Genomic DNA, 21948 nt, shown 5'->3' with positions numbered 1-21948 from the left:
TTTTTTCTTTCAGTGTTTACTTTCTCTTTGTTTTAGCCTAATGAAGTCTTTTCTGGCTTCATTTTTAGCCAAAGTCCTACCATCATTACTGCTTCTACTGAAATACTTAATTTATTTTAAACTACGATAATCATCTGAACTAAGCTTTGCATCATCTGTTTCTGATGGAGTTATAGAACAGAATCAAAGCATTATTAAGGCTGAAAAAAACCTGCTAAGGTCAATTAAGTCAATCGTTAACCCAGCAATACCACCATCTTCACCATTAAACCATGTTCCCAGGTAACACATCCATGTGTGTTTTGAACACTTCCAGGGATGGTGACTCCACTGCTTCTCTGGGCACTCTATTCCAAAATCTGACCCCATTTTGGTGATAGAATTTTTCTAAATGTCCAATGGTAATTTGAGGCCATTTTCTTATGTCCTGTCATTAGTTAGCTGGGAGAAGATACCAACACCAACCTCACTACATTGTACTTTCAGGCTGTTGTAGAGGTTGATAAGATCTCCCCTGAGCCTTCTTTTCTTCTCAGCTGCTCCTCACAGGATTCATCTCCAGATCCTTCACCAACACCTCAATGTCCTTTCTGAACTGAGAAGCCCAGAATCAGGCACAGGATTCAAGATGCAGCCTCACCAGTGCCCAGGACAGGGGGACAATCCCTGCCCTGCTCCTGCTGGCCACACTATTGCTGAGCCAGGCCAGGATGCCATTGGCCTTCTTGGCCACCTGGGCACAGCCTGGCTCATGTTCAGCTGCTGCCACCAGCACCCCCAGGTCCTTTCCAGCCACTCTGCCCCAGCCTGTGGAGCTGCCTGGGGTTGTTGTGACCCAAGGGCAGGACCCAGCTTTGGGCCTTGTTGAACCTCACACCATTGGCCTCAGCCCATGATCCAGCCTGTCCAGATCCTTCTGCAGAGCCTTCCTGCCCTCCTGCAGCTCAATAACCCACACAGCTTTTTGTCATGCATGAATTTAACGGAGGTTTCACCTGATCATCAATAAAGGTATTACACAGCACTGGCCCCAGTACTGAGCTCTAGGTAACACCACCTGTGACTGGCCACCAGCTGCAGGTAACTCCATCCAGCACCACTCTTGGGACCGAGCCATTCAGACAGTTTTTAACCCATGAACCCTGCACCTGTCCAAGCCCTGAGCAGCTGGTTTCTCCAGGAGAATGGGGTGGGAGACAGTGTCAAAGGCTTTAGTAAAGTCCAAGAAGACAACATCCACAGGCTTTTGTCATCCACTAAGTGTCACACTGCCCTAGAAAGAGATCAAGCAGGACCTGCATTTCACAAAACCATACTGGCTGAGCCCCAAAACCCTGACTGTTTTGCACATGATTGCACCCAGGATGAACTACTCCATGATCTTCTCTGGCACCAAGTTTAGGCTGAGCTGTAGTTCCCTAGATGCATCTTCTGACCCTTCTTTTAGATAGGTGTTACAGTTACCATATATAGTCACATCCCACATCAGCCAGGACTGCTGGTAAATGTCTCCTCTTGGCGTCTTAAAATGATCTAAAGCTCTTCCAACCATTTTCATCAGTAACCTTGGTGTATCCCATCTGATCCCATAGACTTGCAGCTAAGTGGTCTAGCAAGTACTAACCATTTCTTCCTGAATTATGAGGGCTTCATTTTGCTCCTTTTACCTGTCTTCCAGTTCAGGGGACTGGATACTCTAAGGATAACTGGTTTTACTGTTAAAAACAGACAAAGAAGGCAGTAAGGACTTCAGCTTTTTCTTTATCCTTTGCCATTGTTTCCCTCTGAATGCAATAAAGGATGGAGATTCTCACTGGCCCTCATTTTGTTGCTGATGCATTTGCAAAAACTTTTTTTGTTGTCTTTTTTATCAGAATTAATATCAAGTTCTATCTGGGCTTTAATCCTTCTGATGTTTTTCCCTGCATAATCTCACAGCTTCATTGTAGTCCTGCTGAGTTGCCTGCCTTTTATTCCAGAGGTTATAAGGTCTCTCTTCCCATGTTCCAACCAGAGCTCTCTGCTGAGCCAGGCTGACCTCCTTTCCCACAGATTCATCTTTCAGCACCTGAGGAGACCGTGCTCCTGCATGTCTAGCTAGGATTTCCTCCTGCCTTCCTTCCATTGCCTTTAAGGACTACCTCTTAGAGGAGTCTCTCAGCTAGTTTCCTAAACAGGCCCTAGTCTGCCCTCTGAAAGTCCAAGGTGGCAAAGCTGCTGATGCCTATTCTTACTTCTCCAAGAAGCAAAACCTCTTGTCATCACTTTGCCCTAGACAGCCTCCAAACATCACATCACTCACCCATCTCACTCAGTTCACAAACAGCAGGTTCACATTGAAAGCTCAGACAACTTCCCAAGCTGTTGGGAAGCTGGTTTCATAGGGTCCTGTTAGTATGCTGCTTAGTTAAATCTGCTCTCTAAACAGTAACATTGATCCTGGCTGTTTATGTTCGCATTACGCCACTGCACTCATAAAAGACTTGGGAGTTTACAGTTCTGGTAATTTCATTTATGAACTGAGATATGATGCATGGTAACCAAAGTAATCTCAAAAGTTGCTGCTAACACCAGAAAATTTAGTGAGATGTAGAAAGATACAATAAGAAAAATTCAACAGGAAGTTAAATGTAGAAAAATCTCTATTCTGAGATGATCTTAAAACAAAATGACAAGTTTATTAAAATTAGTTCTCAAGGTTTTACATACTTTTATTGAAAAGAAATTATTTTCTGGGCAATGCAAATTGCAGCAGCTCATGAATTTTTTTCTACTAAAAGAGCCCTTTCTTTAAAGAAGTCTTTACAATAACATCCACATCTACTCAACACTCAGAACTAGATCCTCATAGTCCACAATAATTTTGAAGATAGAATACAGAAACAGTGATAAAATATGACTGTTCAGTTAGCCTAGACATACTATTTCTGAGATGAGGTTCTTTGAAGAAAGCCACAACACAGTCACTGGATGTTGCATTTACTCAATTTCAAAATTACATCAAAATCATTTGAAAAGTTAATTCAGTGTTTCCAAACAGTTAGCAATGCTTTAGTGAGTTCTAGTTGAAGAAATATTCCAATTACATATGTCCATAAGTCAGTACACTAAAAACTAAAGTTCAGTAAAACTGATGAAACAAGCTTAAATTTATAACTGAAGCAGTTTATATATTGTATTAATGTATAATATGAATAAACCTCTTAGTGTACTCTACACTGAAGAGTTCACAGACAAATGCAACACTTTCACATTTACTTCAGGTCATCTTAAATAATTCAGTTAAAAAACACTTTCATGGTAGCATTCCATGTGTAACAAGCAATCACTTGTGCTCCAAAATATGCATGAGTCAGGATTTTTCCTTTGCCCTCAAATTTAATGTTACATAAAATACAAACTAGTCACCTTGAACATTTTGAAGTAGAACTATACTGAGCAGCAGGTGTAACTGAAGCCTAAGCCAGCTGAAATAAAACCAAATCAGGATTCTTCTAAAGAATGCATGTCTTCTGTTAAAAGTATTACAGGAAAAGGTATCTACCATACTTAGCAGAACTTGTTCATATTTCAAAAGAGCTGTGGACAGACAGCCCTAACTAGGTCAGGGGTTGGTCTGCAGTACAGGCTAAGCAGATGTTCAAGTCACAGCTACCAGCTGTGTATTGTGCAAGAAGTTACAGGCTGGGAAAGATGAACAATTTTAAGTTTGCTATGTACAAAAACCCCACCTTTCACTCCATTATAAACGATTTCCAATTTTATCAGGTTGTCTAAAGAAATACTCTCAGTACCTGTACATGTGCAGGCATTGAAGACCACTTCACAAACATTAAACTACTTTAAAGCTTAGTGTTCCTTCAGGTATTATTCAAGTCATTAGACTTGCTGAATCTGAACCTGCATGTAACATAATCTACCTGAAATTTAAGTAACAATAATACTACAAATGTCCTTATAAGGAAGTAATTACATTAACTGCTTCCTCTAGAAGAAAAGTGCAAATTATTTGTTTATACATTCTTGGCTTTACCTAAGGTATGTAGTAGGAAAACAACATAAAATTGCTAATAATACAATGAAAGCAAAGCCATAGATAATGGGATATGCTTTCTGTGCTAGGTGAAGTTCAGAGCTCTCATAGGTAAACACTTTTCAGTGTGACAAAAATATCTCCACATCTGTGAAACAACACTGTTCATTTGCACTATCTATTTCTCCTGATTCACCTCTACTCCAGTAAGGAAAGTGATGATAGAGAGTTTTGATCTACTGCTCACAGTCATTGTAGCTCCTCTACCAAGATGAAGAGGGTCCATGTCATGGCAGTGGCAGTGGCAGTGGCCATGGACTTAAGAGAGAAGGGAAGAAGACTCTGGTGTGCATACGAGACAGATAAAATTGTTTGCAGAGTTGCATGTCCAGCAGAAAAAGAGGTATCACTAAGTCACTGTAACCTTCTCTAAATTTTAATAGCACTACACCCATATTTCATGGATTTGTGAGTAAGTAATCTTTAAAAACAGAGGCATTGGTGACAGTTCCATGTAGAAAATACAGTAAAAACTGAAAATCTAATTCTGGAAGGTTTATATCATATTTTACTATCTACCCTTCTAAAGACTTACAATTAGTGTACACTGGTTTTACATTGTGTTATTGAACATTTTAAGGCCACTACCTTAATCATGACTTCTACATAAAAGCAAATAGCTGGACTGACATTACACCACACTACTTCTTTAAGAAATTTCCTTCTCTTAATTTAATTTGACTTCTTGAGGAGTAAACTTAATCTCTAAAGGCAGATTATGTCCCCCAGTATGCACAAAACACTTTCACCTCAGTATCACTACAGTATGTCCATAAATAATTCAGAGTGAAAAACCCAACTAACCTCTGCCCCCAAGATATAAAACAAGCTGCTAAACAATGCCACAGCCCCTTTGCTCTGCAACACTTTTCTCCATTCTGAGTTTTCTTTGTGCAGTTATGCTGCCTTCCTGTAGCAAACAAGGAGGTTAATAAATAATAAGGAAAGCATTTTCTTTACATGGTGTACCTGCATGTAAGTTTCAATGCCACCTTTATATTTATAGATTCTTTCGATATTAAAGATTAGCACCATTTATTTCTAATTAATAGAGCTGGCTATTGTAATAAACTTGAGATGGGTTTTGGAATAGTTTCATGGGAAAGTATTTCTAAACTACTCAGAGTTTTTATAACACACATTAACTACTGTAATCTCATTATAATTATTACATGAAATCCAATGCATATTTTATCACGGAAAGAACTTAAATTGTAACAATAGCACAAAAAAGAATTTCAAGGCATCCTTGTAACACTCTTCCATTCCCACTAAATGTAAATGTATCAACTTTCAAAATCACTACAATGACACAAGCTTACTAAATCAATTATCCAATCTAGGATGAAGGTTTATATTTTTTTTGTAACCACCAACTTAAATAAAGTCCCCTCTTCAGAGAGCAGACCTGGTGACAACACCCTAAATCGTGCGAACAAAACAAAACCATAAACTAGAACATTAAATTGTAGCTGATGTAAAGTTAAGCCACATCCAGGACACCAGCAGCCACTAGCTGCCTTGAAAGCCAGTCCAATCCTTCATAAAGTCCTGTACCACTTCGGGCATCACAACCCTGAATATACCAGCTACGGCCACAGCAGAGTTTGTGGAGACTCAACAGTTCTGTGATTTCTTCCACTGGAAGAGCACCTGCTACATCCTGCAAGAGAATCAGATACAAAGACTCAATTATTTTTCTGTATTATGTTTGAAGCCATTTTATTGACTTAGATTGAAGCTATAGATCATATAACAGCTCTTCAAACACAAAAGGCAAAGCAAACAGTTAAACATTTACTACTTGTTACCATAAAAAACTCCTTGGTTGTTCAATCTACTAAGCACGCTTAGCACTAACATTTACTTCACCAGCATCACACATAAGGAAAATACCTTCATTTTATGCTTTCCACATTAGCACTCCCTACCCACAGTAGAGGGTTCAGAAGGCTGGAATTTAATAGACAAGCATCACAAGTACCTGTTTATTAGCAAAGATCAAGAGCAAGGCATCCCGCAATTCCTTCTCCGTTAATAACTTCGCAAGTTCACTGTATGCTTCACTGACCCTGTCTCTGTGACTGCTGTCAACAACAAACACCACCGCTATGGAAGAAGAGAAAGGTTTTACACACATTCTTACATGAACTGCAAAATTAGCTTTCAACTTACACAATAGAAGTGTACACAGCAGTACACAACTTCAATTTCAAATCCAGGATAAAAGAAATTCATTACAGACTTCTATATTTTAAACAAAAGTCTAGAATTCATCCTAAAACGGGGAGAAAATCTCTTTTTTTTTGGTAGTCTAATATAAAGGCCATGGAATTTTAACTACTTAGGTCTAAAACCAGATTTACTATGTGTGGATTAAGTATCTCAGTTTAAACCATTTCTTGATCCATTTATACTCCATTAACTCCCATATGGCTGCTCCAGTTTCCTTTAATGGGCTGTAACATTCACAGGTTCAGCCAAATCAGCACAGCTTGCTTCAACTACAGACTACACAATCCAGAGAAGATGGCCAAGGACCCGACATAGCAGCATTAGATTTTACTATCCACTAGAGAGTAACTAGGATGTCAAGAAAAACTGGAGAATCAAGGGGGCAGAGCTAGACGACAGAATTTAAAATCAGGAGGTTTGCAATGAAAAAACACCCCAACACCAAAACTAAAACCAACCTACTGCAGCTATGTACCAGGGTAACTGCTTAGCTTTCTCTCCAATATGCAGCTCCGAGTCAGGCGTGATTTGATGCTACTTCACACAATATATTGTAAGAGGACAACAGAAATCCCAAAATACAATTTTTAACAGTTTGAAAAGATGAGTAATTTAAAATGTTAAAGTTTGCATTTAAGGCTGAAATAAGGCACAAAGTAAAGCACATGAGCTGGTGTTTGAAACTCCTAAGTATATCCTTTTAAATAATTATGAATTGATCAATCAAGAGGAACTTCTTCCTGAACTGGAATAAACCTATGGAGGATTTACAAAAGGACAATATGAATTTTTAAGTTGGTATCAATGTTTTCAGACTCAATAGTCTAGTATATAATCAAATACTGCACTGCAATAGCAAGTCAGAAGTTACAGAACTTGGTAGAATTTTTTAAGTTGCTATCTAAAGGCTCCTAAAAGCTGAGTATTTTCAAGTGCTATTTATATTTCATACTTGGCAAGTACTATTTCTCACTATGCAGACTTTGGGATGCTGTACCTTGTCTGTTATTAGCTACAACCAATTTTACAGGGGTTCTAATTTTGCTTGGCTCCATGAACTGTCTGATGGATTTATGGAGAATGCACCTTTATCATGCAGTAGACACTTTGACCAACTGGATTAAAATGTATTAGCTCATGAATCTAACAGCCGTACTTTGCATTAAATGAACAACTGTCATAAATTATTTCTATTAATAATCCTTCTGGCTTTGAAACACAAGCTAGAAGACAAAACGCATTTTAAGAGCTGTATCAGTATTACCTTGTGTATTGAGATAATAATGTTTCCACAAAGGCCTCAATTTGTGCTTTCCTCCTACATCCCAAATAGTAAACTTTAAATTCTTGTATTCTACTGTTTCAACGTTAAAACCTGGAATAAAAATATTTAAGTTTTACAGTCCTGCTCTGTATGAACATAAAATAACCAAAATCAGCAGATAAATCAAACATTCAGAAAAGTCATTACATTTAAATTGTAGCTACTAACCTATTGTTGGAATTGGCTGCATGAATTCATCTTGCTTTAGCTTAAACAAAATAGTTGTTTTGCCAGCTCCATCTAATCCTAAAGTAACAACCCGAATTTCCATTTTTGGTCCAATATGTACCCTGTTGTCCTGGAAGAAACAGCATACATAAAACAACAGCAAAATTTGGAAACCTAGAAAACCCTTATGTTTAAAATGTGTATTTTGTCACAATTTCTAAAGTGATTAAATGGATGGTCTCTAAAAGTACAAGGCACAATCACCAATCACTTCCAGCAATAATAGAAACAAAAATATCCAATAATCTCTGTAGTGAACCTGTAAGTTCTATGTGACCTGCATTACTACATGTCATTTAGAAAGTCAGCCAGTTACACGACAGTATGTCTGTATTCGGTAAAATTTTAAATTCTTTCATCATTCTTGGCTGAGACCATGTGAGGATTTTTTTCTAACAATTAATTACAGTTCTCTCTCCAGAAAACTCTTTTTTTTTCCACACTTCATTAATGCCTCCACCTAGAGAACTTTGCTAGAGGTTCCACTGCTTTACCTCTTCACCCTAAGCCTCTTCCAATCCTTTACAATAGCAACATTAGCAATAAGCAGTAATCTGAAATAGCAGAGAAAAGGAAACAGAACCCCCCAAGTCTTTCCTGGAGACAGGATATGAGAAACAACTTCCCTGTTTGTAATTTACACCAAGCTATTGTTAAGTATTGAAGGATGTGACAATAAAGTTGTGATCAAATAGTGAAGCATAAATTCTAAAATAAACACACAGGCTAGATTAGCATATATTCCTGAAAACACATTTTTAAGTACTTGGAACTGCTATCTTGATGGAACACCAGGGTTTTAACCACCAGAATTACGTGGCAGTATATTTGTTTTCTTGCAAAATAGCACACAGCACTATGCCTACTCCACACAGCCTCTTTTTTCTTCTTACAGAAGAAATACTATTGAGTTCAGAAACCCTAGAATGTCTCCTGGTAAAAGACCAACATGTCACCAGTGTTACAGGGCATATAAACATGTACATCATGTGATGAGAGAATATTTATCTTTTTATATAGAGACATATGTGCACATAGGATCCATTACATATCTGGATATACTGTCATCATCACAAGCAACTGGATTCTCCCCTCTGTCATAGGGGAAGTGGCATACTTTCAGAATAATCAATACAATTCAATGACCTTATGCTATCACAATCCAGGAAGAGAGTAAAAATACCTTGAGAACCTGCTTCCAAAAAAAAAAATTAAAAATATAACCATGCAACTACCACAATGCAAAAGTCAGCAACATCATGACTGTAAGTGTAAAAGCCAGATTAAAGGTTCATCTCATCAAATATGCTGTCTTAAACTAGGCAAAGATGGACATGAAAGTAAGAAATAGGGAAAACACATAGAGATAACTTTCCTAAATAACCTCCCTGTGCTTAACAGCTTGCAGCTCATGGACTTCCTGAGCCAACAGTGAAGTTTCTTCAGCTAGCAGATCTTGATGCATTATTCACCTATGAAATTGTTTGCTTGCTGCTTGAAACCTAAATGGGCCCAGACGGTCCTTATCATAGAACTCCACAGACTACCTATTCAGTATGAAATAAACTACTTTATTTGAATCTGTGAAATGAACTTGTATAAGCTCAGCAGGTTCAGTACTATAATTACACAAGGCAGATGATCCAAAATCAAAAGACTACCTGAGATTTGGAAAATAAAACATTAAGACTTAACTGCTTTTTAATAAATTTTGTCTGAGTTCCAGGTATTTGGAATCAGAGCTGAAATTCTGACATTGACAACACTGCAACACATTGTGATTATCAGAATGGGTTATCTCATTCTGGAAAAGAAGAACTTGTGGGCAGATTTTTGACGAACATATCAACAGCACAGAGAAAAAACATAAAGTATGCAGTAGGCTCTGAAGTCTAAAAAACGTCATGTCTCCAGCACTCTTTTCACACTCAAACTTCAGTTCTGATTTTATCCAAAATTTCTGTCAGTGAATCTCCCTAGTTCTTCTCTGTGCCTGAAAGGAAGGAGGAAAAGTAGCAGTGTTGGATAGAGCTGCTCAGTTTACAGGTTTCTTGCAGGAGGCAGCACCCTAGCTATAGGCAGAGCTTGCTGACAGTGAGCCAGTCTTACAATCCTCTCACAGCTCCACCAGAAGCACTTCGACAGCTCCCATGTCAGAAGGCAGAGGCTGTATAATTTAAATAATCAGAGAAATGAAGGAGATAAGTGAGGCTGTCAAATTTAGCCATCCTGTTGCAGTTTGCTTTCTCTAAGGTTTAGAATGATAACAGGCCGTTAGCAGTATGTTTGTATTCTTGCAGAAAGAATCAAAATATGTGATGGGTAACAAATTTCCACTTTTTTCGAAAGTAGTTCTGTCACTTCAAAAAAAAACCACTGCAAGCAAAGTTGCTGTTCTTTAAAACAGTGCATAGCATCTACAATATGAGCCAGTAATAATGGACTTTCCATGATCACAGCTAGAAATTGACATGAAAAAAGTCTCTCCTTGTCAATTGTATCAATACCTTTAACTAAAATGGTGCTTAAAAAAATGACAAATAAAATCCTTTTGTGTCTGTATTTCTGGCAGCTGCATAACTTGATGGCATATTTAAAAGCAGGTAACCTTAGACTTCTGTTTAAGTAAAACAGAAAAGTATTTTTTTTGTATCTCAGTGCAGAAAGTGCACAAGAAAAATCCACAACTATGATCTCGATACTTTTTTATCTTGGAGTTCTTTCAAAAAATTTGATGAGACAAAAGCTCTCTGTACAGGTTTACTTCATGGTGTTAAAGTGCTTTCTGTCTGATAGAATACTGTCTTCTCAGATAGTCTTGGTGTTGGTAAGGGTTAGCAGTTGCCCATAGTTCAACATCATAATGAGAATTTATCTATCAATCTCAGGCACTGTTTCCTTAATAGTTTTCTCCCTCTGCAGAATGCACGTACACATATTTATGATGACCAGATGCTTTTCTTGTACATAATGTTCTACAGCCACTGTACACATTTGACAGAACAATATCTTCAAATAAGGATCCTGGGTGAGGAGCCATTTCCTTGCCACCAAGCTAAGTACATGAAGACATCTCAACCAGAATTCTCCAAAACCTCCCTTCATTGGCATTTCCCTAGCTGGTTTAGGAAGAAGAAATGGCACTATGCCTGTTTTTTTGTATCATCAGTGAAAAAAAAAAAAAATACAGGTAAGATTTACTAACTCTCAAAAATGAAAAGGACTTCTCCCTCCCCTCCTTTAACCTCCACAACTTTAATTGGATATTAAATATTCCTCTGATCTGGTACTGTCTGAAATGTTTTTTCACATATTATAATGGAGGCAGCCTTCAGTGTATGCCAGCTCCTGAGAGAGACCTTTCCATTGATATAATAACAGTTTACTGTTCTTTATCTGAAGATTTTATTTCTGCCTGTTATCTGTTGCCAGGTCCAGATCTTTCATGTACAACAAGCCTCACGGCAAGTCACAATAGTCGCCATCAGCATAACAGTAATCTAAAAACACACTGTCAAGAAAGAGAACATCAAGCTTTATCAGATGTGGGGAAACAAAAAGTAAGAGACTGAAGGAATTACTTTCACCCTATTTTTTCACAGCTGCTACTCTTTTTGTGAAAAGTTGCATTCGCTTTAGCATCTTTGAAATTCAGAAATTAACCTTCAGAAGACTTCATAAAAATACAAATTGTTAAAAGAGAAAGCCAAGTCTTCTGGGTCCCCCAAGCCTATTTCAGGCCTCTTATAACACCTTAGCTGTCTCCTATCATATTCTTTCCAAAAGCTCAGAAATTCACAATCAAAATTTTCCAAGTCAGACAAACAGCTCTGAAAGCCAAACCAAACATTCAAAATGCCCCTCTGACTCAGAAATTCTTCATCTGTGAAATGTGATTACTGCTTCATTCATGGAATAATGAGGGTTTACAAAAGAGGTTTCCTTGGCCCTACCAGCTCTGGTCTCTGCTCAATAGGAAAGAGACAGGCAGAAGTGAAAATGTTGCATTAACATGGAAATTCAAATATACTGAGGTTACAAAAGCAATTATTTTGAAGGACTTTAATTTCTCAAGTCAGCAAGAACTGACATAGAATCCTTATGGATGCATTCATTTCCTTATAGTAAATGCTTCAAGAGATACACTTAAATTCTCATTGCTGTCTCAGCAACAATAGATCCTCTTCCTCTTTCACCTATTCAGTACCAACAAACCCCACACATCAAAGTACTTCTTGCTCCTTGAGTTTCAAACTTATTTCCTTTATTTACTTTCTAGCAGCTGTAAAATAACTCTTCAATGAACTGAAAGAAATACATTTTTTAAAACATTATAAACTGAAAGTTAAAATAGTAGTATTGCATTTAAAATAGGTGAGCAATTTTCAGGAAACAATCAGATGTGTTTCCAAAGAAAGGTGTTTCTAGAACTCACAAATGCTGTCCTACTTATTTAAAAGACAACAGCTCATGTTCAAACAAAGTTACCGATATTGTCAAAGTTAAAAGAACATTTCTCAGCCTAATTACAGCAGCACAGGGGTTTGTTGCTGAAATACCAGATTGCACTCATCAGGTGATAAGACACTGTGGCTCCAACTGATACGGAATTGCCTCAACTTGTTGAAACAAATACAGCGTCATAATGTACATATATTATTCCTGCTTTATTTTAGATTTGGGACTTTACATAAAGTAGATAGCTGTACTTCCATGAGATTAAGAATACCTTTGTAAAAGTGACAGGTATGCTAGCATCCAGCTGTACATGATCTGCAAGTTCTGTAAACTGCTGCTGCTGTTTCTGTAATGTCTCTAGCAATCTTGTGATTTCCTGTTTGGCCAACACTACTCTGCAGTCATCCTATACAGACAAAGAGAACAAAAGCATGCCCTTCCTTTAGTGATTTACTTAAAAACACCCCAAATACAATATAAATATGATTGTTAGAAAGAAGGCATTTTAAATAGAAATATTCTTCTTCAAGAAATTAACATTTAAGAAATAGATTTATTTAACATTACAATACAAATATCAATATCTTAACAGTTTTCCTTAACACTAATAGATACTAAATAGTCCTGCAGATTAAAAAAAACCAAAACAAAACAAACTTTCTTTATGAACCACCTAGGAGTAATGTAAATTATAAGAAACAATAATAACAGTGTAACATAGAAAGAATATTTATATTTTTTATATATCTTTCAAAGAGATGGAATAGAGCAACAATTTTGCAGTATATAGCAGCACATTTAAGAGGAAAATACTAGTATCCACCCATTCATGGTAAGAACATTTGTAGTTAAACCTGACAACCAGACAAACTCTAAACAATCTGAAAAAAAGAAGTGCAAATAACATATTCATGAAGTACCTTCTCACGCTCAGTTTACTATTTGCTAACATACTACTTACTTTTTCCTGTCATTAAACTGAATAAATAAGGTATCAATCAGAAACTGTTGCACAGCCACTTTCATCATATATTTAAGATGTTGAATTACCCATGTTACTAGTGCTACTGAATATGATTTAATCCTAAAACATATTTTCCTACCAGCCATCTATGAAAACTAGCATCAAACATCAATAATTGTAATTGCAACTGTAAAATACCTCTAATAAATTCTGTAGGTGGTTTTTTTTTTTTGCTTCAATCTTGTCTCGCCTTCCCACTAACTTTACAAATATCAGAAGGTATTCCAGGAAAGCCACAGGGTTTCCAGCAACTGGAGGACTCTATGCTTTTGTACTGATTATCTTTGCTTAACACACCCTTGTAATGAATGTTTGAATCTCATGATTATTTTAATCTTGTAAGAAAATAATGCAGAGTACCATCTAATCTCTTTTTTTGTAGTCTAAACTTAATTTGTAGTTCCATGTATTTTGCCATATGCTACAGCTCACTTCCCAACCTACCTGTTGCAAAGTCTTTTCACAGTGAAGGCAAGCTGTTGAAACCTGTGACAGAAGAATGGTCATGTCTTCTTGCTGTTGCCTAAGCCAAATCAACTTTTCTCTCACATGAGCATCAACAACACTAAGAGCCATTTCCTCCTGACGACAAAGGGTTTCATGAAGATCAGAAAAATAGGCTCGGACACATGAACGAGCATTCTCTGCAGTTCCTGGTACCTAGAGTATTGCAGCAAGGAGATCCAAGAGATTAAGGACACCATATTGATTCCAGAAACAGATTTTATATTTTATTCCAGGTTCAAGTCCCAGCTAGGGCTGATGAGACTTTCTGTATAATACCAGAACACTTCTAGAAGTTATTCCTATAATCAAGTAGCTCATTTGCATGTACAGACACCTGACTAAAAATTAACAGGGAAAAAAGCCTCAGTAGCCTTATACCACCTGAGAACATACACAGTCTGTACGCAAGCAGTCATACAACTTTTCTGACTGCCTCCATGTTTTCAAGTAGCCTAAAAACATCATAGCACACAAGTTCCCATCCATCTCCTGACCTAAGCCTCAATACTGACTTGCTATATAAAAGACCTTAAAGTCTTGTCCTACAAAACCTATGCATAATTTTCAAAGAAAGTCCTTATCCTGGTTATTACAGAAAAGCTAAAAATCTGTGCATGTGGGGGAAATAAAAATTTTTAAAAAGCATACATGTTCAGTATGGGCCATTCCAACTCCATCTTCAACTATTTGTTCTCCTCCTTCTATATGCTGAACAATTCCAAGTAATTTTCTGGAATAATCTGAAATTTCTTCTGTAAAAGTTCTTATACAGTGAGCCATGTCTAAAATGGATGCACGAATCTGGTTTGCTTCTGGTTCCAAGACAGAGTGCTATTAATTAAAAGCAACATATAAAACATCAATCATAATGATCATTCTTAATAGTATTTTAAATTTTATTACAGATTTAATATATATGTACAAGGATATGGGCTTATATTTACACATATATACAGTAAAGTCAAATAAGAACTTCAAATCATCTTGCAATTTAAAAATACAGTCAGGATTTACAGATTATTCCAAAACTATCTCAGACATCTGGCAATTACACAAATAAACAAAAACCTTCTTGTTTATCATAATTTATTATAAATAAAGAATGAGAGTTAGACTGCACCAGTAATGTGATATGTATCAAGTGTCTGCATTATGAAAAGAGCTTTTGAACTGGTGGCCCAGTGTTATGAAAAGTTCAGAAAAGGAGCAGATAAAGGGACTGTCCTTCTTCATACATATATACACATTAGTAACTCACTGAGTTCTTACAATTTATTTTTTTTTTATTTTACCATGGCAACTATCTTACAAGAAGGGAAAATTAAAGAATGGGATGAACACATCAAGAATCTATCCTCCTTTCTTTACAACTTTTCATACTTTAATTGGATAAATAATTATGCAAGCCACCCCATGGCATGACTAGAAATTAATTACTAGCAGTACCTTGTGACCTTGATGCTTCCCATATTCTTTGCAGACACAACACATGAGAGGACTCGCCTGACAGCCCTCTTCTAAACAAACAAACTCAATGGCATGCACTTGGTGTTGGGAGCACATTGTCTTCTCATGAGGCTTTTCAGCAAGAGGTACACGCCTGTGCTTCGCTAGAGTCTTAGTAGAATGAGTAAGCTGGGAACAGTCTGCACACAGGTGAGTGGCACAAACAGTGCAATACACAGATGCAACATGGGCTTCATCTTCATCGCAACGAATGATACTCTAACAATAAAAACAGGCAAAACTAAAGTGGTTAACATTTAATCCAAATAATGGAGGAAAAATCAGAAGACTTGTCAACAATATTAGCTTTCTTTAAAAATTATACGCTAATATATATGTGGACTATGAAACTTGATTACAAGTTTATTAAAAACTTTTTGAAAACAAACGTTTAAAGTGTTCAGTGATTTTATAAATCCAGGCTTCAGTGCAAGTTGTAAAGGTCTGGAAGAGAAAATAAATCTAGCTCTACAAACTTTCTCCAAAGCAGAGGACAGAATTACAGAACAGTGAATTAGTTACAGAAAAACAAAACACCAACAGTCAAATAAGCTCTTAGGAAAGTTATCTACATCTAGAATCGTACTGCAAGACATACTGCACACCAGCTGTTAAAACTGAAATGATAAAAGAAGCTAGTTTTGGTAATGAAGCACTAAATGATGGAATAAAATGACTAGAAAAGGTAACTATTGACAAGAATAACTGGAGTCTTTAGGAAGAATTCCTAAGGAGTTTCAGAAAATTGTGCTTATGTGACTAAAACTAAAATATCAAAATGAGTAAGCTTTTCTAAAAATCCTAAAGGCATAAAAAACCAGGGAAAATAGTATGCATGTTTATTAATACCAGTTTATTTTCTGCTTTACTCAAGTACAATTAGCATTTAATTATGAATAAATAATTGAAGCCTTAATACTAGATACTGGAAGAACAGTGTTATTGGTGAAATTACATTTGGTAAAGAACTGATTATCAATCTTTTTCCTATTTAGAAATAAATTCTAGCAAATGCAACTCTTATGTTTTTTGTTTAAAACTCAGTACCTCTCCAGAGAGGCCAATGCCTTCTTCAGCTGTCCCATACTGCCCAGCAGATCCATTCTGCAACCGTTCCAAGAGTTCCAACAAAGCGAAGTTCTTTTTCAATCCCCATACACCAGAATCTCCTACTTTTGATGAACAGTTAAACAAAAGGGAGAAGAGGAAGACAAATCTCAAGCATGTATCATTTTGAGAAATTCCACAAACTACAGTTTAGAGTCAGACAAATATTAAGAGCACATCAACTACATTAATATTAACAAAGTGAGATACAACTAGTATTTTTTCTGCAAGCTCACTCCATCTTCCTCCTTCCTTCAATCACTGAGCTATTCAATATTTATGCCGATTTTCCCTACTTAAAAGATGCTAAGATTATTAAAAATTTAGAGAAACTCAGTAAAAATACTTCTAAAATAATCTGCAATGGCTAACAACTAAAGAAAATGAGGAATACACAAATACTGTGTATTACAACTTATTGTTTTCAGAGGTATAGTGAACATTTCTACTGTTCTAATGGAAGCCATGAAGAATTCCCTATTGAGAATTCCTTATTCCTTGTATCACAAGAAGCAACACCAATTGCAGACCTCATGCCAGCAAAATCTAAGTAAAACAATATTCAGAAAGAAACCCCAAGGTACTACATTATAAAATGATAAAATGGAAGATCATTCATACTCCCTAGAGCAAAGCTGAAATCTATTTCTACTCCTGTATGATCCTGATTTTGTAGACCTTGAAGCAATGAGATGAGAAGCAAAATCAGAACTGCATCCCAATAGGTGCTGCAAAATGGTAACAGTATAGGCCACATAGCATAGGAGAATCTTAGTGGTTGCTTCTTCAAGGAATTGTCATCCCCTGACTTTTCTCAGTAACTGTCATAAATGTAATGACACTGTCTCTGTTGCAAGGAAAAGGTGGCTCAAGACCTCAAGCATCATCTTTGAGCACTGGATCATTACTTTTTAACTGTAACAAAATCACAAAATTCTTGAGGTTGGGAGGGTCCTCTTCATCACTCTGCCAAGATCTCCTAGAGCTAGTTGCCCAGGACCACACCTAAGCATCTTTTGAAGATCTCCAAGGAGGGAGATGCTATCACCTCTCTGGGTAACCTGTGGCAGTCTCATTACTCTTACAGTCAAAATGTCTTACAGACAAAACTTCTGCATTTCAGTTTGTGCATGTGACACAGCAGCTATCTACATGAACTCATGAACCCAGACTACTTGAATTGTCCAGTTACCCCACGTTGTTTCCCAACTCCTAAATTACGCTGCCCTGTGGCCGTCTGGTAGGAGTATGTGCCCTTCATCCTTCTGGAATTTAGTGTCATCTCACTGATCTTTTACAGACAAAGTTTTACTTCTTCAATATGGAGACTTATCAAACACTCCATAGATTTTGATTTATCATTAGAGTGAAAGTGCAGTTCTAAATGACCAGACAGACAACAACTACACAGTTAGGAGAAATATCCAGTTGGTAGCCACACTGGATACCTGATTGCTTTATGTAGATTCCAGTTTAACTTCATGAAACTTTATTCCCTAGTGCATCTTCCTCACAGTTTAAGCTATAGCCCATAATACTCTATTTTGAATTTGGCCACTTAGAATTTATTTCCCTCACATAAACTTAAAGCTAATAAATAGATGATACTGTTTTCCTATAGCTATTAATGGGAGCATTTTTTAACTGTTTTGTCCTCCAACATCCACTGTGGGTATAAAACAACACTGATTACCTTTTAAAAAAAAATTACCAGTAAAGACCATGCATTTGTTGCTTCCAGAAATGGGCCTATGAAAGCGCTGGTCAGTAACTTTGAAGCTAGATATAAAACAAGGTGCTTTTAAAAGTCAGAGATTTTAAAGTCAGTGATCTCTGCAGTTATGAGTTCCATGGTGGAAGCCTTCTCTGCTATGGAGAGGCATTGCATTGCCAACACCTAATCTAAGATCAGTGCACTCCACAAAATAAGCTGCAAACAAACAAAATGTTTTGACTTTTTTTTCCTTGAGGGAGTTTACAGAAGGTATGTTCTGTCCCTCCAAAGCTAGACTAAGCAAAGTCATCTTCTTTGATATATTCAGACCTCAAAGCTTAGCAGTTTTTTAGCTTGAGCGTTCCTAGCAAGATCGCTATTTTTTCATAATACAGAACAAGGAAGAGTCACCTCTTACCACAAGTTGAAGAAATACAGAGCATTACATCCACTTTTAGAATTCAATTTACATCAAAACATTTTGTAAACAGGGTCTGAATTTGCTACATACGTATCTAGACAGATTAACTCTCAGAAAACAAAGCACTGAAAAGTGTTCCCTTCTAGGGTATTCAGCACTTTCTCATAGCAAACTGTGTACAACTTTCAGCTTCTACAACATACGAAATAGTTACATTAACAACATAATATAACCAATATAATGACTGCTGATACTAACATGGACCTTCTATTTTCAGATTAGCCACTAATCCAGATAGCCATTAATAGCCCAGTATAAATGGATGTACATGTACCAAAAGGATAAACCTACTTAAGTAAGAGATTATAGTTCCTAGTCTTTAAGCAAACATTGTCTTAGCCTTTAGGCAAACACTGGGTAAGGCTGAGAGAGGAACAGGCTATTCAGTCATTACAGAGTTTCTTACAGAAGTCTTTTCTTTCACAGGTTTTAATGTTTATTAAAAAAACCCTAAGTACCCTTCTCAGTTTACAACCTTGTATGTGATTTTAATCATGTTAGTTCTGTTCCATGTCTAGCAGTGAAGTCAAAACAGAACTAATTTACTGAATTGTAACCATGAAGATCAGAAAAGATAAGTGTGTAGCTATTCTGTACTCCTTTTTTGGTTCATAACTCTAAGATGTAATAAGAAACAAAGATACATGGCTCTTATATTCTCTCTATTATGTATCATGAGACTTGATAACACAAGTACTAGCAAATGTACAACATGTCCATCGTGGTCACAGCTAAAAAACAAGCAAAGCCTACATGCTAACTTTTAATCTACTAAAACAGAATTTATAACCAGCAAGCATCATTCACAGAATAATCCTGAATTGGAAGGAACCCATAAGGATCACCATGTCCAACTCATGGCCCATTCCCAATGTTTGCCTGAGAGCATACTCCAAATGCTTCTTGAACCCTGGCAGACTTGGTGTTGTGACCACTTCCCTGGGGAACCTGTTCCCCTGCCCAGCCATCCTCTGGGTGAAGAACCTTTTCCTAATATCCAACCTAAACCCTCCCCTGACACAACTTCTGGCCTTGGGTCCTGTCACTGCTCACCAGATACAAGAGATCAGTGCCTGCTCCTCCTCTTCCCCTCATGAAGAAGTTGTGACTGCAATGGGGTCTCCCCTCAAGTCTCCTCCAGGCTGAACAGACCAAGTAACCTCAGCCACTCCTCATACGCCTTCCCTCAAGGCCCGTCACCATCTCTGTTGCCCTCCTTTGGATGCTTTCCAACAGTTTAAGGTTTTTCTTATATTGCATTGCTGAAAACTGCCCCCAGCCCTCGAGGTGAGGCTGCCCCAGAGCAGAGCAGAGCGGGACAATCCCCTCCCTTGCCCGGCTGGCGATGTCCCTGATGCTCCCAGGACACAGGTGGCCCTCCTGGCTGCCAGGGCACTGCTGGCTCACATTCAACTTGCCATGGACCAGGATTCCCAGGACCCTTTCCATGGCACTGCTCTCCAGCCTCTCATTCCCTTCTGTCTGTACATCCAGGGTTGTCCCATCCCAGGTGCATAACCCAGCACTTTCCTTTACTCTTGAACTTCATATGGTTGGTGACTGCCCAGCCCTCTTGGCAGGGCCTCCTGGCCTGGAGGGAGTCAACAGCTCCTTCTAGTTTTGTATCATCTGTGAGCTTTGTATCCCTCCCAGCCCTGCTCCTGAGGCATTTATGAAGATATTGAAGAGCACAGAGCCTAAGGTGGAGCCCTGAGGAACCCCCCTAGAGACAGGTCCCCACTCTGATGTCACCCCATTCACTGTAACCCCCTGTGGCTCACCCACGAGCCAGCTGCTCTCCCATCAAATTATGTGTTTATTCAGCTGAGTAATGCTGCACATTTTGTCCAGTGGGACACTGTGAGAGACAGTACCGAATCTTTACTGAAATCCAAAAAGATCACATCAACCCTCATCAGCTAGGTGGACTACCTTGTCATAAACACACTTTCTCATAAAAAAAGTCGTGTCTCATTTCACTGGTATCTATAATAAAGTTTACATATTTGAAAAAGGGACTTTGCTCTTTTTACTCTCAATCTAACCATAAAATTTTTAGGTACTTAACATACACATTTTCAACACAACTGACCAAGAGTTATTTTATATTTAAAATCATTTAAAGATGAGTTGTGTAAATACATCCATTTATTCTCTTGGACTTTACCTCAAATTCTGCTTTGATCACAAATGTAAGACTTTAGTGATCTCATCTTTGTGAGTACAAAGAATTTTTGTGCCCACTACAAAAATCATTACACATTCCAACTATCATCTCAAAAGAACAATAAGACACAAATAGCAGGAAATGTCAGGCAGGAATGAGATAGTGACAGAGCGAAGATATTAAGACTGACTCCAGCTAACAGTACAAATGTCAATTTCAAAAGCATGAAGCTTGACTGAAAAAGTGTTACAATTAATGAAAGGGATAAAGGAACAACTTCTGTCTGACTGTTTTTCTTACACAGTATTTTTAAGTTTCAGCTTGGCACTCAAACACTAGCAAAGGCATGTGTAAATGTAAGCAACACAAATCAGATGGATTCCATGAAGGATGCCATCACCTGCATATTTCTGCGAACAAGTTCTAATGATAGAAAATAATTTCAGCTCTGCAGTAATGGTAGATAAACTCTAAAGCTGTAACATAAATATATTTTTCCTAAAAACATTCTGGTCTTCATATTAATTTAAAAAATCCCCGAACCCAACAGAGGGGAAAAAAAAAAAAAAAAAAGACAAAAATAACCAGTAACTCAACACAAGAAGAGAGAAAACAGTTTGCAAGAAATTATTTGCCTTTTCTCCCAAATCAACATATTTTAAGGAAAATCTTTGAGAGGAACCTCTTTTTCTACAGACATGATTTATTGGATTTTCCCCCATATAAACTGTCTGAATCAACAATCTCCAGCATATATAATTTCAAAATTTTGAAAAGCAAACCAACTTTCCCATTGCACCTTTTTGGTTAAAAAAATCTTAGTTCAACTGAAGGCAACAGTTCACATACCTTCAGCATGTACACATTCATTTAAAATTTTCCACTATAAGATTAATCACAGGCAACTTAATTAAATAATGCATTTAAGAACTCATTAAAAACCTAACAAAAATCAGTGTTTTGCTATTCTGAAATGCAGAATGGTTTGGGCAAGCTTTAGTCCAATTTGTTCATTACAAAATGTTTTCTCTTGATTCTATGAACTATTAGAAAATTTCATTAAGCATGTAAACAACATTTCAATTTTCAGTTGCAGAACATGTG

At 37.2% G+C, this 21948-nt stretch overlaps 1 protein-coding gene across 5 annotated transcripts in view; it reads right to left on the bottom strand.

The window, feature by feature from the left end:
• Positions 1-2658: 2658 nt before the first annotated feature.
• The window catches only part of TRIM23 (tripartite motif containing 23), a 22826-nt gene continuing 3536 nt past the window's right edge, over positions 2659-21948 (bottom strand). For 2 of the 5 annotated variants that reach the window (XM_086868535.1, XM_086868537.1), the window contains exons 3-11: positions 16423-16544; positions 15316-15594; positions 14518-14700; positions 13807-14022; positions 12610-12744; positions 7821-7950; positions 7593-7703; positions 6078-6202; positions 2659-5756 (exon numbers count right to left, since the gene is read on the bottom strand). In XM_086868535.1, coding sequence (XP_086724661.1) covers positions 5577-5756; positions 6078-6202; positions 7593-7703; positions 7821-7950; positions 12610-12744; positions 13807-14022; positions 14518-14700; positions 15316-15594; positions 16423-16544 — 1481 coding nt within the window. In that variant the 3' untranslated portion in view covers positions 2659-5576. Of the gene's footprint in view, positions 5757-6077; positions 6203-7592; positions 7704-7820; positions 7951-12609; positions 12745-13806; positions 14023-14517; positions 14701-15315; positions 15595-16422; positions 16548-21948 lie in introns of all 5 variants that reach the window. The other 3 variants (XM_086868534.1, XM_086868536.1, XM_086868539.1) reach the window with 2 other exon arrangements.

This window comes from Cyanistes caeruleus, chromosome Z (assembly GCF_971803275.1).
Source record: "Cyanistes caeruleus chromosome Z, bCyaCae1.hap1.1, whole genome shotgun sequence".
In the NCBI taxonomy this organism is placed as follows: domain Eukaryota; kingdom Metazoa; phylum Chordata; class Aves; order Passeriformes; family Paridae; genus Cyanistes; species Cyanistes caeruleus.
Note: the sequence above shows the minus strand (reverse complement) of the source record. Positions and strands in the feature narration are given on the sequence as shown.